This window comes from Hippopotamus amphibius, chromosome 13 (assembly GCF_030028045.1).
Source record: "Hippopotamus amphibius kiboko isolate mHipAmp2 chromosome 13, mHipAmp2.hap2, whole genome shotgun sequence".
In the NCBI taxonomy this organism is placed as follows: domain Eukaryota; kingdom Metazoa; phylum Chordata; class Mammalia; order Artiodactyla; family Hippopotamidae; genus Hippopotamus; species Hippopotamus amphibius.
Genome location: NC_080198.1, coordinates 41,351,867 through 41,368,793, shown reverse-complemented (window position 1 = coordinate 41,368,793; position 16,927 = coordinate 41,351,867). Strand labels below are relative to the sequence as shown.

Sequence of the window (16,927 nt, the reverse complement as noted above, 5' to 3'; positions counted from 1 at the left end):
ATCATAAATGGATATTGGATTTTGTAAAAAAAACTTTTTCTGCATCTGTCGAGATGATCATATGATTTTTATTCTTTAGTTTGTTAATGTGGTGTATCATATTGATTGATTGGTAGATATTAAACTGTCCTCCATTCCTGGGATCAGTACCACTTGATCATGGTGTATGATCTTTTATATGTATTGTTGAATTTGATTTGCTAATATTTTGTTGAGGATTTTTGCTTTTGTGTTCATCAGTGATGTTGGCCTATAATTGTGTGTGTCTGTGTGTATGGTCTTTTATCTGGTTTTGGTATCAAGGTGATGCTGGCCTCATGGAATGAGTTTGGAAGCATTTCTTCCTCTTCAATTGTTTGGAATAGTTTGAGGATAGGCGTTAACTCTCCTCCCTCCCTTTATTTTTTTGGCTGTGTTAGGTCTTTGTTGATGTGCATTGACTTTTTCTAGTTGTGGCAGTGGGGGCTACTCTTCGTTGTGGTGCACAGGCTTCTCATTGTGGTGGCTTCTCTTGTTGTGGATAACAGGCTCTAGGCACTCTGACTTCAGTAGTTGTGGCATGTGGGCTCAGTAGTTGTGGCTCTTGGGCTCTAGTGTGCAGGCTCAGTAGTTGTGGCACACAGACTTAGTTACTCTGAGGCATGTGGGATCTTCCTGGACCAGGGATCGAACCCATGTCCCCTGTATGGGCAGGTGGATTCTTAACCACTGTACCACCAGGGAAGTCCCTCTCTTTTTTTCTTGGTGAGTCTGGCTAATGGTTTATCAATTTCTTTTATCTTTAAAAAACAAGGTCATAGTTTCATTGTTCTTTTCTGTTGTTTGCCCTGAGGTGTCCCAGCACTGGTGCTGACCTGTTGGTGGGTGGGTAAGTCCCTGCACTAATAGGCTAGAAGGAGGACTCCAGAATGGCACTTGCTAGCACCAGTGTCCTTGTAGAACAAGCTCCCTAAAACAGCTGCTGCCAGCATCTCCATTCCCAGTAGCAGTCCCAGTTGCCTCCTGCCTCTCCAGGAGGCTCGCCAAGGTCACTAACTGGGTCTGACCTAGGCTCCTTTCAAATGCATCAATGCTAGGACTTGAGGCATGTGAGATTTTATATGGGCCCTTTAAGAGTGGAGGCTCTGTTTCCTGCAGTTGTCCTGCTCTCCTGCACACAAACCCTGCTGGCCTTCTGGCCTTCAAAACCATACATTCTGGGGGCTTGTCTTCCTGATACAAGATCATTGGCCTCAGGAGCTGATGTGGGACTCAGACCCCTTGAACCTGAGCAGTTGTGATTATCCTCCCCATTGTGGGTCATCCACCTGGGAGTATGGGTCTTGACTATACCAGGTCTCCATCCCTCCTACCCATCTCATGGTTGATAGTTTCTTCTTTATATCTTTAGCAGTGGAAAATCTGTGCTGCTGGTCTTCAGGTCTCTTTCATAGATAGTTGTTCTGTGAATAGTTGTAATTTTGGTGTGCCTGTAGGAGGGTGTGCACTCAGGGTCTTCCTACACTACCATCTTGGCCACTTCTCTCTCTCCTAGACTTTTTCTTTTTAAGTAAATAGTTCCATTTTACTTTCCAACTAGCCCAAACCAGTAAAGTTTCTTAAGAATGAGGATGGTTATTATTCTCTTGTTATTGACTCTGTTACTGGACCCCTCATGAATTTATGTTTTTCTTCTGTCAAATGAGGATAATTATGCTAAACTGACAAAGGGTTGCTGTGAAGATGAAAGAGAATCTGTGTAAAGTGTCTGGGGCAGAGGTGATGTTTACTCTTCTGCCCTTTAGAATAAAAATTGTGAAGAATACCAATGGGAAGGAGGTCTACCTAATCAATTAGTATAATACCCAGTGGTGTATTGAGCATTGCCCATGTGTCAGGAGCTGTCCCAGGTCCTGGGGAAATGGTGAGCGTCCTCGCCCAGTCTTTGCACCAGTGGCATTTAACAGGGCTGGTTGTGGTTTTTTGTTTGTTTGTTTTTTTCACTGTTTTGTCATGTTGATAGATTCCTTTTCAAGTATGAGATAGATTGTTTTCTCTCCTTTGTTTACAGTTACAAGATAATAAAACTTTCCTAGCAATGATAAACCATGTCTTGAGTGTGGATGGGTTTTACTTTTCAACGACATACGATTTGACCCATACTTTGCAGCGGCTGTCTAACACTAGTCCAGAATTCCAGGAAATGAGTCTCTTGGAAAGAGTAAGCTTAATCTTCAATTATTATTACTTTTTTTTTTTTTTTTTTTTAAAGAGCATGTCTTTATTTTATCCATATTGGTTTCTCTTAGTCCTGGCTGTATCAGGATCACGTAGGGGGCTTTGAAAACATACCATGTTTCAAATAGACATCACATTTCCAAATTCAGGACCCCATAATCTGTGTATGTTGCACAGACAGGATTGAGAACCACATGGGTCCATTTTCAGAAATCTAGCCTAACCATGAATGTTAGTAATTTCCTAGCTCTCAGTGTTCTGTGGTATAATAGTTATTAGCATTAGCAACATAATCGTGCTTGTAAAATTAATGTTCTAATGAATGATGTTCTTTCTGCAGTGGTGTTATTTATAGCTTTTACCAGTAGAAAAGTAACTTAAGAACTTGAAAAATATGCTTTTGTTTATGGTGGGGTTTTTGGTTCTTTTATTAAGTTCTTTTATTAAGTATCTTTAAAACTAGACCTCAGATGATGTCAACATAAAATTTCTACTATTCAGGAACCTAGATAATTGGTGACTTGATTTTTTGTTAACAAAAGTAGATATGTTTAGGGGACAGACAGCATTTAAAAGATTGCTGTCAAAAAAAAAATCAGCGAGGTTGCTGTCAGTTGTCTGTTAGGTTGGACCATATGAAATTGCCACTAATTGACCACTTTTGACCAATAAAAATGATATTTTTATATAGTTCAACCTAAGTCAATATTTTAGTTGACTGGTTTTTTAAGGACTTTATAGTCTAGTTTTGTAAAATTATGTTTAGGCTTCGATGTAAGTTTAGATGTAAGCTAAACAATCAAGAAATTTGGCTTTTAATTGCAGAGAGACTCTTGCTTTTTTGCTACAGTCTCCATTTGCTATGAAATGTCTCTTAGATGCCTACTATGTACTAGGCACTGTACTATCCACCAGGCACACAGGATGAAAAGACATGCCTCTGCCTCGTGGGAGCCTTCAGTCTATTGGGGAAGTAGAATTCCAGGCAATCACAGAACAGGGGACAGTTGTTGTCACAGAGATAGGCACCCAAGTGTGGTGGGATCCTGAAGGAAGGTGGGATTCACTCTGTCTGGCGGAGTCAGGGACAACTGTACAGAGGAACGTGGTTTTTGAGCCAAGACTTAATAATAGGCCTTATTGATCAGGCGTCAATGGGAGAAGGAGGGTTCCAGGCAGAGGCAGTGACAATATTAGGCTAAACTGCAGAAGCAGCCATCTCATCCGTTGGGATGGGAGGGAGTTTTTTGTCAGCTAATCAAAAGTGTCAAAGTTAATATAACTTTCGGAATCATAAAAGTGATAACTGAACCATATATACTGTAAACATTTTATTTCAACTTAAAACATAAAATTTTACGTTGGTCAATTTTTTGATGTAGAACCACAAGCTTTTCTTTGTTTTTGGTTCCTTGATTCCTAATTGTCTTTCCTGTATAAATTATATCCATAATGCTTTTCAGTTTGATTCTCTTTAAAGATTTTGATGCAGAGCAGTCTGTTTGCAGAATCCTATATATTTTTACTGTGTTTCTCTAATCTAGTTTATAGTTGCCATTTTTGCTCCTAATTAAACAGAACTTTTGTTTTTAGCAACTTGCCTTTTATCAAGTTCTATTCTAAATCATTCACCTTTATAGAAAGAGCAGTTTATTTTTAAGTCATATTTCACTGATTTATAAAATATTTAGTTAAATTAGGTTATGAATAATAAGTATAACTGGCACAAACTGATTGGGAACACACAGTCTGAATCTTGGGAAGTGTACCATTCAGCTGGTTATGCCTGAGTGCAAGAGCCATTCCTTGTGACTTTCTGCTGGGGATGGGGGACAAGGCAGTGTCCATTGCTGTGTTTTATAAAGAGAATGAAGAGAATTGGTTAATCTACTCAGTTGTTGAGGGAGCTCTTTCTGTATAGTTTGAAAGTCAGGGTGGCCAGAGATAAGATCAGAGAGTTAAGTAGGGGCTGCCAGATTCCAGGACTGGTTAGGCCATGTGACGATTTGGTTCTTTAGATGACAGCAAGCCGGTGAAGAATTTCCAGCAGACAGGAGACCGTGCCATGTCAGACAGCTGCTGGCGGCATGTGGAGGAAGGTTGTGAAGGGCCACGCCAAGGCTTCAGGCCAGGGAGGCTGTTTTGGTAGTTGGGCTGCAGTCAGGTGTTAACCAGGGGTGGTGAGAATACAGATGTAGAAGAGGAAATGGATCTGGAAGGAGATTTAGGACTTGATGATTGATTAAATGTAGGGGAAGGAGCCTCTGAGGACTGCCAGGTTTCTGTCTGGGCCAGCAGCACTGGCTTGAGGCAACGAAACAAGGATACCCAGAGGAGGGACAAATTGGCGGGGAAGTAGAGTTCTTTTTGCAGCATGTCAAAGACCTGCTCCTAGTCACCAGGTGGAGACATTGATTGTTATAGTTTTCTTTCTGTAGAAACTCAAATTGGCAGGAGATATTGAATATTAATTTTAGAACTTCTCTCTTAGGCAGACCAGCGGTTTGTTTGGAATGGTCATCTTCTAAGAGAACTTTCTGCTCAGCCGGAGGTAATGTACACTAAATAAAACCAGCTGTACAGTTCAAGATTTAATTGAATATATGTTATAAAATGGCTACCTAATTGCCAAGGATTTTGGTAAAGAATTCTAATTTAACTCTGTTTATAACTTATGGACTTTGGTCCGATCTACCGGTACTCTCACATCTTTCTAGGTTGAAGAAGCCTAATTATTTTACTCTGATCATCTATGGAAGCCTTAAATAAAGAAAAAAATACCTGAGTAAAAATACATTGCTCTCTATAAGTAAGAGAGAGAAAATGGGTCTTGGTAGATGAATAATGTAGAAATCAGGCCAGAGCTAACCCCCCAGGCAGTGAAGAGTTCTGCATTTGTCTTCCTATGGGAACCTGACTCCCCTTCAGTCACCGAGCATAGACAGGCATAGGTGTCACCTTCCTCTGTTTTTGGTTTATACAGATGAGGGGTAAACAAGGAGACATAGCCAGAAAGCATGATGTATTGAATCTAAGTAAATAGATTTGCCTAATGACATTATTTCTTGGCATTTGCTTTGCTTTTTTAGGAAAAGTAGTTTAAACTGCAAACAGCATGGGGGTATCTTTTCCCTGGAACAGTGAACTTGTTGTAGGTAAAGACTGAAAAGCAGGGAGATAAGCATCCTGCAGCTTCATGTAGTTTTATTAGTGTTCCCAAATCTGCGAATGTTCAAGCCCAAATGATTGTAGCACATTCTTAAATTTTTTTAATTGAAAAGACAATGTTACATTAGAGAAATTTCTTTAAAATTAAAAGTTACCCATAAGCTTACTACTTTGTTGTATATTACCTCCCCATCTGTAAATATTTTTTATATAGTGCTTCTTTTTGTTTATTATTTTTAAAATATATTTATTCCTAAATGTAACATATATTTTCATTTCAGGTCCATCGGTTTGCTCTTCCAGTATTACATGGCTGTATCCTTACATGTTACTCTTTAGTTTTTTAGCAGTCTTTATTTAAATATTATTATAAGGCAAACTTTACAGTCTCAAATATTACATGAGGAGAGTATTTTAAAATTAGTAGAAATTGCTTTTAATAGTGAAATCAAACCCATTAACATAGAATCTTAGAATACTGGTTGTAAATGACTTTTTTTTTCTTTAAATGAACTCTTTAGACTGACTTATGCTCTCTGGAGCTGGTGTTTTAAAAGAAGAAATACGTCTACTGTGTTTTGGCTTTATTAGACTTTGTATTAATAACTGAGTAGTTTTAGCCTGACTATTGAAAATTTTCCTTAGTAATTAAAAAAGTTAGACTCAGGAACTAGGGTAACCAGAACTTGGAAAGGAGAATTACAATTAAAAATTATATTTGTCATTTGAATAGCCACAGAAGAATGAAAATAGATGGTGTACAAATAGTGCTTGGGGGGAGGTATGTACAAATGCAAAATGAGTAATGGTTATCAAATTGTAAGTGCATTTTAAAACTTATCTCTATCATAGACATCATAACAAAAATAGGGAAGCAAAGTGAGCTGGCTGCTAAAGGGTAAGCACAGTGTGCTTGCTGATGAGTGCCTATAGTCAGGACTCTGCCCAACAGAAACTGAGGGGGTCTTTCTGTCAAATACCCCCAAAGAAGCTTGTTAACTAACACAACAGTCTGTGATTTATTTGTTCATTATGTTAATATGATTTCCTTAAATTATTATGCTTGTTATACTTAAAAGCAGAAAAGTAATGCAGGAAACATTTTCCATAGTTGTGGGGGGAATAAGTCAGAAAATGTCTGGATAAAAGCTCTTGTGTATTATAGTTTTTGTTTTTGTTTTTCCCTGGAGCTCTCTAAGTTCTCCTAAGGATAAAATAATAACACATGTATTATTTAGGTAGTGCTTTAAGGGTTTGGGCCAATTGTGTGTGTCTGTGTGTGTGTGTTTTAATTCCAAAGTGAGATTGTGAATGGGCAAATAATATCAAATGAGATTACAGAACTCTTTTTCTAGGTGATTTGAGAAACAGTTTATCTATTTAGCCTTAAATATGGAGCTTTACACTGGCTTTTATTTAGTGTAGCTTTTTGACTAAAACCGTCATCAGATGTTTCGTGTGCTTAGAGATCAGCAGGAACAAAGGGCCCGAGGCAGGAGTGTGGCTGGAGCAGAGAGTGGACAGGGGAGGTGGGAGCCTGTGTTCAGAGAGGCTGCTGGGCCCACATTATGCAGGGCCTTAGAGGCTTTGTCTTTAACTGTTAAGAGAAACTATTGGGATTTGAGCAGAGGATTGGCATGGTGATTCAGGATCACTCTGACATTGATATAGAGAATAGGCCAAAGGTGAGCAGGGGAGGATACAAGGAATAGTTAGGAGCAGTTGTGGTAATCCAGATGGGAGGTGATGTTGCCTGGGACTAGGGCGGTAGCTGGTGGTGATGAAAAGGGGTCAGGTTCTAGATATGTTTTGAAGGTAGAGCTAAAAGGGTTTTCTGACAAATTGTACATGGGAAATGAAAGAGGGTTTAGTATGAATCTTGAGATTTTTGGCCAGAGTAAGTGGAAGGAAGCCATGCACTGTGGTGAGGAAGAGCCAAGGTGGGAGGCAGGCCATAGTTTCCAGACGTCCATTTGGGCATGTTAAACTTGAGATTTCTATAAATATCCAAGTAGAGATGTCAAGAAAACATGGATTAATGGAACTGGAGTTTAGAAGTCCATGTTGAAGACATAAATTTGAAAGTCCTGCATATAGATGGCCTTTAAAGCCATGAAGCAGGATGAGATCATCAAAGGAAGAAATGTATATAGAGAAGAAAAAGGTGTAGAGAAAGAGAGAAGGCAACCTGAAGGGGGTTCTAGATAGTGAATAGATGCTAGAGCCATGGACTGCAGGCCTCAGGACAAAGGACTTCTGAAGTAGGGGAACCAAAGTACGTAGACTGAAAGGACGAGTCATATAAAGATTTAAAGTTGGAGAAATGAACCAGCAAAGGCCAGTGAAGAAGAGAAGAGCCAGCCAAGTGAGAGCAGCTTCCCAGAAGCAAATGAGAATAAGATTTCCCACAGAGTGTCTAATCAGCTGATGTGCTGCTGGTTGTTTAAAAATGACCATTAGAGAGGTAGGTTATGTTCCTGCTCCCCCTCCCCACTCCTCCAAATGGTGACTGTTACCAAATACTGGAAAGAAAGATTTGGGGGAAGGTGAAAGCACAGTCACATACTGGAGCAATGTCCTTGAGTGTGTGAGGGGGTGGGGTCTAGTGCACAGGTCAGAGGCCTGACAGACAGCTTATCCACCATCCAGCTTACCCGCCACGGTAGGAAGGAAGCAGCTGTGTGGACTTGGAGGCTGGTTGGTAGATAGATGTGGTGGGAGCATGTGCGTGGCTTTTATTTTCACAGTGAAATTAGAAGCAGTGCCATTACTTGTGAGTAGTAGTTGGAGACTGAGGAGAAAGTGTGAAATGGGCATCCCAAGTGGGAGTGCATGGTACTGGGAGTCACTAATTGATAAAAGATTAGAAGTGAATACATTGACGTTTTAAAAGTTGTGTCATGGTTGATGGGATTCTGCATAATTTTTTATTTTATTCTTGTTCCTTCCATGCTTTTGGATGGATATTCATCTTGTAATCAGAGGAAAATGATTCACAAAACAGACATATTCCGTGCTATACTCAATTCTCCCAGGGGCAGACTCATGTCTGATTCATCTTTGTGCCCTGCTTCAAAAGATAATTTGGGCAAATGAATGAGTAAATACTGCTTTGGAGTCTTCTCTAGCACTGTGGTTTTAAAGGATTGTGAATTGGGCACTCAAAATGAGTCATTATTAAGTCTGATGATACCAAGTGATAGAGAGGGATGAATCATAAGAAATTGATATTACTAATGTCATTCGGTACCACTAGTTTGAAAATTATTTGGCATTTCCTTATGGATTTACCAGGCCTTTCCCTCTGCATACCCAATATGTTTATACCAGGAGGTTTTTCAAGAATGTTCACAGCACCACTGTTAGAGCAAACTCTGAACACCATGAGTTCCATCAGCAGAAGCATTAGGGCTCTTGTGATATGGTCCTTATAGATTACTCACAGCGCTGGAGAGGACCAAACTACTGCTTCACGTAGTGCAAGGATGATTCTTAAATGCTTACTGGGGGCATAAACAAGATCTTGAAGTTTATTAAGAGTGTTATGCCATTTTTATAAAAATCAAAAGCAAGCTGTGTGTTTTTAAGTCATGGTCACATATAATGAAACTAAAAAGGCAGGAGAATGGTCTCCATAAGCCTTCTGGGCAAGCAGGCAGTTAGATGGAATGAAGAAGGAACAGATATTAGACTCAGGGTTTTAATAGTGTTCGGAAGTTGGAGGTAGGTTTATAGATGTTTATTTTATTATGGTATTATGCTTTATAATGGATGAATCAAATTATATTAAGAAAAATATTATGTATAGGGAAAAACTATAGTGCAAACCCAAACATGGGGAAGGGAGAGATACATTCTGTTTCTGAATAATCTTTAACTTACAGTTTGATCTGTAAATCTTTATATACTTACCAACTGTTATTTGTAATTATGCATATAATAGAAACTTCAGTAGCTTAGTCTTTTTTCCCTCTTTTTCCCATTTCTTATTTGAAGGTTAATCTTTATATGTTTTTCACTCAAAGACTTTTTTGTGACGTGGTTAATATTTAATTCTTTACTTTCAGAAAGTGGTTGAGACTATCTGGGAAAGGAAATCATATTTAAATAGAACCACTATAATGAATCACTTAAACACACTGACTGTATGTCATTATAGGGTTACTGACTTGACAAAACTTCACTATCAGTACTAAAGTGTTGTAAATATTCATGAAGAACCAAAAATTTGCATATTCTCTGTCCTTTTTTCTTCTAAAGACAGAGTCATTCTTACTGGGGTAGGTAGATTCAAATTTCATCTGAAAATAATACATGATTTCTCCATATGTTCTAGTTTTCTTAATGTAGTTAAGTTATTACTATGCACTCATGTTCTGTTAATGGAAAATACTTTGATTGGATTCTCATCTCGAGGAGGAGTTGTTTCAGAGCTGGTGTCCGCTATTATGTAAGAGGTGAGATTAATTTTGTCAGCATGATTTGGTACTGGGTTATATCTATGTCTGATTAGTGTTTGGCTCATGGTAACATGAATGTAACCTTTTGTATTTTATTTGTTTCATTATCATTTGATAGCCTCGCTAAATATTTATCTCCTACTTCATTATAATAATTAGGTAGGTCTTCTGTGCTTTTCTCCAGCTGCAGGAGTTACATTGCAAATGTTAATGAGACACTGTGGGCTGCTGCTTACTGCTTTATGAGGAATCCATCATGTTATTTGCTGGATGTCTGAAAGCATAGCTGAACTCACTATAGTTTTCAGTAACCCAAACTCATGTCAGAAAGTATTTTCTTTTATTGCTTTTGGTTTCTTTGCATGTGTAAAGCTAGACGTTTGGCTTTATGCCTTCAGCTTTAAAGATTTACATTTGAGCATTTATTCTTTAGGCTTTCTACTAGCAACATGCTAATTTACTTAAACCAAGCTTTTAAAATCTGTATTAAAAGTTACTGTCATTATGAAAAGAAGTTTCCCTAACTCTGTTTTTTTAAGCCAGAGTATATCAGAATAAAATCCTATGGACCCTTAGGTAAATCATAGAAGTTTTGGGCCAGGAAGTTGTGAAAGTCATTTGGTTAGTCTCCTTTAGTATGGTGATATAGCAGAGGAAGAAAGACATTTAGTGAGTGACCTTGCCAAGATCACAGAACCAGGATTAGAGTTAGCAACGCCCTTGTATCTAGATTTTCTTGGGTAGAGTCATATTTTTTAATTATAATTTTTGAATTGATAATGCAGTCATGTAGATCAGGTATCAAAAGTATAAAAAGATATGCAATTAAAAAATATTTCTCAGGACTTCCCTGGAGGTTCAGTGGTTAAGATTCCGCGCTTCCATTGCAAAGGGCGAGGGTTTGATCCCTGGTCCGGAAACTAAGATCTCATATGCCTCGTGCTGTGGCTTTAAAAAAACAAAAAAAGTATTTCTCATTTCTGACTTCATCTGCTGCATCTTACCTCCTGACCAGCTGATCTGTTGTTAGTTTCTTACTTATCTTTCAGATAATTTATATGCTATTCCAAGTATGTTCTCCTTCATTTGTAGACAGTGGTTGTATACGGTGTACATTTTCTTGCACCTTGAGTTTTTTGTTTTTTTTTTAAATTTATATTGGCAATCCCTTCATAAAGATCTCTCTCACTCACTCACACACACGGTCTCACTTATATTCTCAATCTCACTTTTTAAAATAATTACATATTATTCCTTAATGGGAATTCTGGGCAGAACCAAGTATAGCCCATGCTTCTGACAAGTAATTTTAGACGGTATTGAGAAGGCATTTTATTGCTGATTTGACTCATAATTTTTTTCCCTTCTGACAATATGTTAACAAAAACACTGATGTTATGCTACTCCTCAAAATGTTATATATTTTAGAAATATGTCACATAGAAAAGATGTTAAGAAATATTTGAGATTGTTAAAAATCTGGGTTTTTTCCCCCTAATAATATGAGCCTGGCACTCACTTGAAAGTTGCCTTTGCTTAGCATGCTTTTCTTAGTAAATATAGATAATGTAAAGAAGATAGTAAGGTAATGCTTCAAACATTTGAAAGAACTAACTAAATCAAGCCTAACTATTTAAGAGCTGTGCTTTTCAGATTAGTTTTTTTGGGGGTATATTCATAGAGGTATATTCATGGAGTTATAGAAATTGTAGGATCAAATACAGTTTTTGTGCTTTCATTTTGATAATTAAAATTATAAGCATTGGGACTTCCCTGGTGGCGCAATGGTTAAGACTCTGCACTCCCAATGCTGGGGGCCTGGGTTCGATCTCTCGTCAGGGAGCTAGATCCCATGTGTGTGCCGTGACTAAGGAGCCCAAGTGCCACAACTAAGGAGCCCACCTGCTGCAACTAAGGAGCCCAAGTGCTGCAACTAAGGAGCCCACCTGCCACTACTAAGGAGCCCATGTGCCACAATTGAGACTTCCACCTGCCACAACTCAGACCCAGTACAACCAAAAAATAATAATAATGATTTAAAAAAATAAAAATAAATAAAATTAAAAGCATCTGCTGGACCATTTACATCATTATAACAAAATGCTGTTAACATAATGGCCCACATTTGCATTTAATATTGTGTTTAATGGTTTTAACTTCCAAACTAGTATTTTTCAAATTGGGATCTACGGATATACTCTCAGAGGGTTTTTCTGTTTGTTTTTCTTTTTTTCATAATTAATTAATTAAATTGTACCAGGTCTTAGTTGTGGCAGGTGGGCTCCTTAGTTGTGGCGTGCGAACTCTTAGTTGAGGCATGTATGTAGGATCTGGTTCCCTAACTAAGGATCGAACCTGGCCTCCCTGCATTGGGAGCACGGAGTCTTATCCACTGTGCCACCAGGGAGGTCCCTCTTAGAGGTTTTTGAGAACTTGTTTTTTCTTTAAAATACGTCCAAAATTTGAGAAACACTGTTTTAGAGGAATTGTGTATATGTAAACAATTGATATGTTAAATAACAGCCAAAATTATTTGTTTGTTAATAGGTCCTTAATAGTCCCTTTAAGCCTGTTTAAATGAATGAGCTTTTGTTAGCTTTCTGATGGTGGACTATGCATTTGTTTGAAATTTAGTTTTATAAGTACTTTTCCACTAATTTGAACTGACTTAATTCTGTTCAAGTTAGAGTGAATTAGTGAGTTTCTGATGTTTTTCTTATGTAATAAATATAGTTAATTTTTTTCCAATTTAGGAATTGATTCCGAAGGCCATGCAGCTAACTTTGTAGAAACAGAACAAATTGTGCACTACAGTGGGAACAGGGCTTCATTCGTACAGGCAAGTTAATGTCTCTGTTAGGCAGCCAACGGGTTGGTCTTTTCTACTTGGATTGTAATTTCCTGTCATACTGTTGAAATTTTTCTCCTTTTCTCTCTTTCTTAAAGTAATATCATTGCCTACGATATGGAAAAAGTTCACCCAAAACAAGGATATTCCATTAACCTGGCTCTCAGCCGCTGATATTTCCTGCCATTGAATTAAATCCCTAAAGGAGAGATTAGGGTTGGAGGTGCAAGGGTTATGGAAATGGAGCCATTGGTCTGCTTAACCCTTTAGACTTCTTCAGGGCAGTGATGACAGGACAAGCAGCTGGCTTATGCCTGACTTAACCTGCCTTGCACTTCATTGTGGCATAATATCTGAGTTGTGGATCACTTGCTGCTCCAGAGCATTAATGGCTAAAAATATTTTTAAGTTCATAAACATATTCTTTTGAGAATGAATAAAGCAATTTCTAGTTTTATTATAATGCCAAATTATATAGCAGACATAACTTGTTAATTTTTACTTGTAGACAAAAGTTAATTTATTTTAGAATTTAGGAGAAACGCAACTGTCTACTACACAAGTGCATGTATATAAAATCAGAAAAAAAAATACGAATTTTAGGAGCATGTATGCATGGATTTCTTTCATAGATAGTAGATCGTATTTTTATTTTTTATTTATTGATATGTACATACCCCTGACAATAAGCTGAGAAAGACAAGTTTGTGTGTCTGTTTCTTTTTACATATCTTTTCTTTTCTTTTAGACTCGAGGATCAATACCACTTTACTGGTCTCAAAGACCAAACCTCAAGTACAAACCACTGCCACTGATCAACAAAGTAGCAAATCATGTGTGTATCTTCTGTGCTTTTTTCATTGACTGTAAATAGAAGCTTAGTAGCATTATAGTTTGCCTGTAGAGCATGTATTTATTCCTCAGAAGTCAGACTTCAACATCTTTGAGGCCTTTCTCCTTGGTTCTGGCACTTAGTGAACTTCTAGTCCTAAAGGCTATATATATGGCACATTATAAATGTGGAAAAACAAACTGAATGGCATGATAAATTTTGATTTTAGAGATCTCAGTAAGATTTGCAACCTTGTGCTGTTTTCAATATTTAGTGTATTCTATTTGACATTATGCTCAGAATTAAAATAGTAATGTAGCCCAGAGTAGAATGTTTATAATTACTACTCACCACATGGTATTTAGAATATCTAGAAGATGTAGTCCATCTTGATGTCATTCTCTTGAATATAGAGATAGGACATTTAAGGAGATACTTTTTAACATCTTATAAATGTTCTTATAATGTAATCTGGTATATAACTCTTTTTTTTCTCTCTCTCTCTCTCTAGATGGATGGTTTCCAAAGGCATTTTGATTCACAAATAATTATTTATGGAAAGCAAGTCATAATCAATCTGGTATGTTTCTTACATTTTGGGGGGAATAAAATCTTAACATCTTTTTTTTTTTAACAAAACTTACCATTTTAACCATTTTTAAGTGTGCAGTTGGTTCAGTGGTATTAAATATTTTACAGTGTTGTGCAGCCATCACCATTGACCATTTCCAGAACTTTTCATCATACCAGACAGAAACTCAGTATCCATTAAACAGTAACTTCTTGTAACCCCTCTTACCTCAGCCCCTGGGAACTCTATTCTACTTTCTGTCTCTATAAATTTGCCTATGCTAGGTATCCCATATAAATTGTATAATATTTGTCCCTTTGTGTCTTGCTTATTTCCCTTAGCAGAATGTTTTTGTTTATGTGGCTCCAAGTTACTTTGTAGTGTCCTTTCATTTTTTTATTTTTATTTTATTTAATTTATTTATTATTATTCTTTTTATTGGCTGCATTAGGTCCTCATTGCTGCACATGGGCTTTCTCTAGTTGTGGCAAGCCGGGGCTACTCTTCATTGTAATGCATGGGTTTCTCATTGCGGTGGCTTCTTTTGTTGTGGAGCATGGGCTGTAGGTGCGCGGGCTTCAGTAGTTGTGGCACATGGGCTCAATAGTTGTGGCTCCAAGGTGTGTGGGATCTTCCTGGACCAGGGACGAACCTGTGTTCCCTGCGTTGGCAAGTGGATTCTTAACCACTGTGCCACCTAGGAAGTCCTGTAGTGTCCTTTCATTTTAACTTGAAGGACTTTCTATAGCATTTCTGATAGGGCAGGTCTAGGGATAATGAACTCCCTCAGCTTTTGTTTATCCAAGAATGTCTTAATTTCTCTCTCATTTTTGAAGGACAGTATTGCCAGATATAGAATTGTTGGCTGACAGTTTTTTCTTTCAGTACTTTAAATATATCATCCCTTGCCTTCTAGCCTTCAAGGTTTCTGAAGAGAAATTGGCATATAATTCTATTCAGAATCCCTTGTATTTGATGAGTCCTTTCTCTCTTGCTGCTTTCAAGATGCTCTCTTTGTCTTTAAGTAGTTTGATTATAGTGTATTTGGTGTGAGTTTCTTTGGGTTTGTCATATCTGGGGACTGGGCACTTCTTGGATTTGAAGATCTATATCTTTCATCAAATTTGGGATTTTTTTTTTGGCATTTTCTCTTTAAATAATCTTTCTGCCCCTTTCTCTCTTCTCCTTCTGGAACTCCCGTAATGAATATGTTGTCTGCTTCATGGTATCCCAGAAGTCCCCAAGGCTCTGTTCAATTTTCTGATTCTTTTTTCTTTCTGTTCCTTCAACTTGGTTATTTCTTTTGTCCTATCTTCATGTTTGCTGATTCTTTTTTCTTCCTGCTCAAATGTGCTGTTGAACTCCTCTAGTGAGTTTTGTTTTTTTTTTAAGAACTTTTATTGAGATACAGTTAACAGACAATAAACAGTATATATTTAGAGTGTACAATTTGGTGTCCCAATCTCCCAGTTCATTCCCCCCCATCCCTTCCCGCTTTCCCCACTTGGTGTCCATATGTTTGTTCTCTACGTCTGTCTTTATTTCTGCCTTGCATTTCCTCTTTCATAGTTGTTAGCATTTGCCTTATGTATTGAGGTGCTCCTATACACCTTTCTTGTCTCTCATAACATTTTTTATTTTAAAGTCTATTTTATCTGATATGAGTATTGCTACTCTAGCTTTCTTCTGATCTTCATTTGCATGGAATATCTTTTTCCATCCCCTCACTTTCTGTCTGTATGTGTCCCTAGGCCTGAAGTGGGTCTCTTGTAGACAGCATATATATGGGTCTTGTTTTTATATCCATTCAGCCAGTCTGTGTCTTTTGGTTGGTGCATTTAGTCCATTTACATTCAAGGTAATTATTGATATGTATGTTCCTATTATCATTTTCTTAATTGTTTTGTGTTTGTTTTGTAGGTCCTTTTCTTCTGTTTCCCATTTAGAGAAGTTCCTTTAGCATTTGTTGTAGGGCTGGTTTGGTGGTGCTGAATTCTCTTAGCGGTTGCTTGTCTGTAAAGCTTTTGATTTCTCCACCGAATCCGAATGAGATCCTTGCTGGGTAGAGTATTCTTGGTTGTAGGTTCTTCCCTTTCATCACTTGAAATATATCGTGCCACTCCCTTCTGGCTTGCAGAGTTTCTGCTGAGAAATCATCTGTTAACCTTATGGGAGTTCCCTTGTATGTTATTTGTTTTTCCCTTGTTGCTTTTAATAACTTTTCTCTGTCTTTAATTTTTGTCAATTTGACTACTGTATGTCTCGGCGTGTTTCTCCTTTGGTTTATCCTGCCTGGGACTATCTGCACTTCGGACTTGGGTAGCTATTTCCTTTCCCATGTTAGGGACGTTTTCAACTGTAATCTCTTCCAAGATTTTCTCAGGTCCTTTCTCTCTCTCTTCTCCTGCTGGGACCCCTGTAATGCGAATGTTGGTGTATTTAACGTTGTCCCAGAGGTCTCTTAGGCTGTCTTCAGTTCTTTTCATTCTTTTTTCCTTATTCTTTTCCACATCAGTGATTTTCATCATTCTGTCTTCCAGGTCACTTATTCGCCCTTCTGCCTCCGTTAATCTGCTATTGGTTCCTTCTAGTGTATTCTTCATTTCAGTTATTGTGTTGCGTATCTCTGTTTGTTTGCTCTTTAATTCTTCTAGGTCTTTGGTAAACTTTTTGATCTTTGCATCCAGTCTTTTTTCAAAGTCCTGGATCATCTTCACCATCATTATTCTGAATTCTTTTTCTGGAAGGGTGCCTATCTCCTCTTCATTTAGTTGTTTTTCTGGGGCTTTATCCTGTCTCTTCATCTGGTACAAAGCCCTCTGCTTTTTCAT

General features: G+C 37.8%; 1 protein-coding gene across 1 annotated transcript in view; it reads left to right on the top strand.

Moving 5' to 3' along the window:
• SACM1L (SAC1 like phosphatidylinositide phosphatase) overlaps window positions 1-16,927 on the top strand; it is a 68,255-nt gene that overhangs the window by 27,752 nt on the left and 23,576 nt on the right. The window contains exons 5-11 of the mRNA XM_057706856.1: window positions 2,051-2,200; window positions 4,709-4,768; window positions 5,667-5,700; window positions 9,741-9,842; window positions 12,599-12,684; window positions 13,442-13,528; window positions 14,037-14,105. Of these exons, the coding sequence (XP_057562839.1) occupies window positions 2,051-2,200; window positions 4,709-4,768; window positions 5,667-5,700; window positions 9,741-9,842; window positions 12,599-12,684; window positions 13,442-13,528; window positions 14,037-14,105 (588 nt within the window). The remainder of the gene's footprint in view (window positions 1-2,050; window positions 2,201-4,708; window positions 4,769-5,666; window positions 5,701-9,740; window positions 9,843-12,598; window positions 12,685-13,441; window positions 13,529-14,036; window positions 14,106-16,927) is intronic.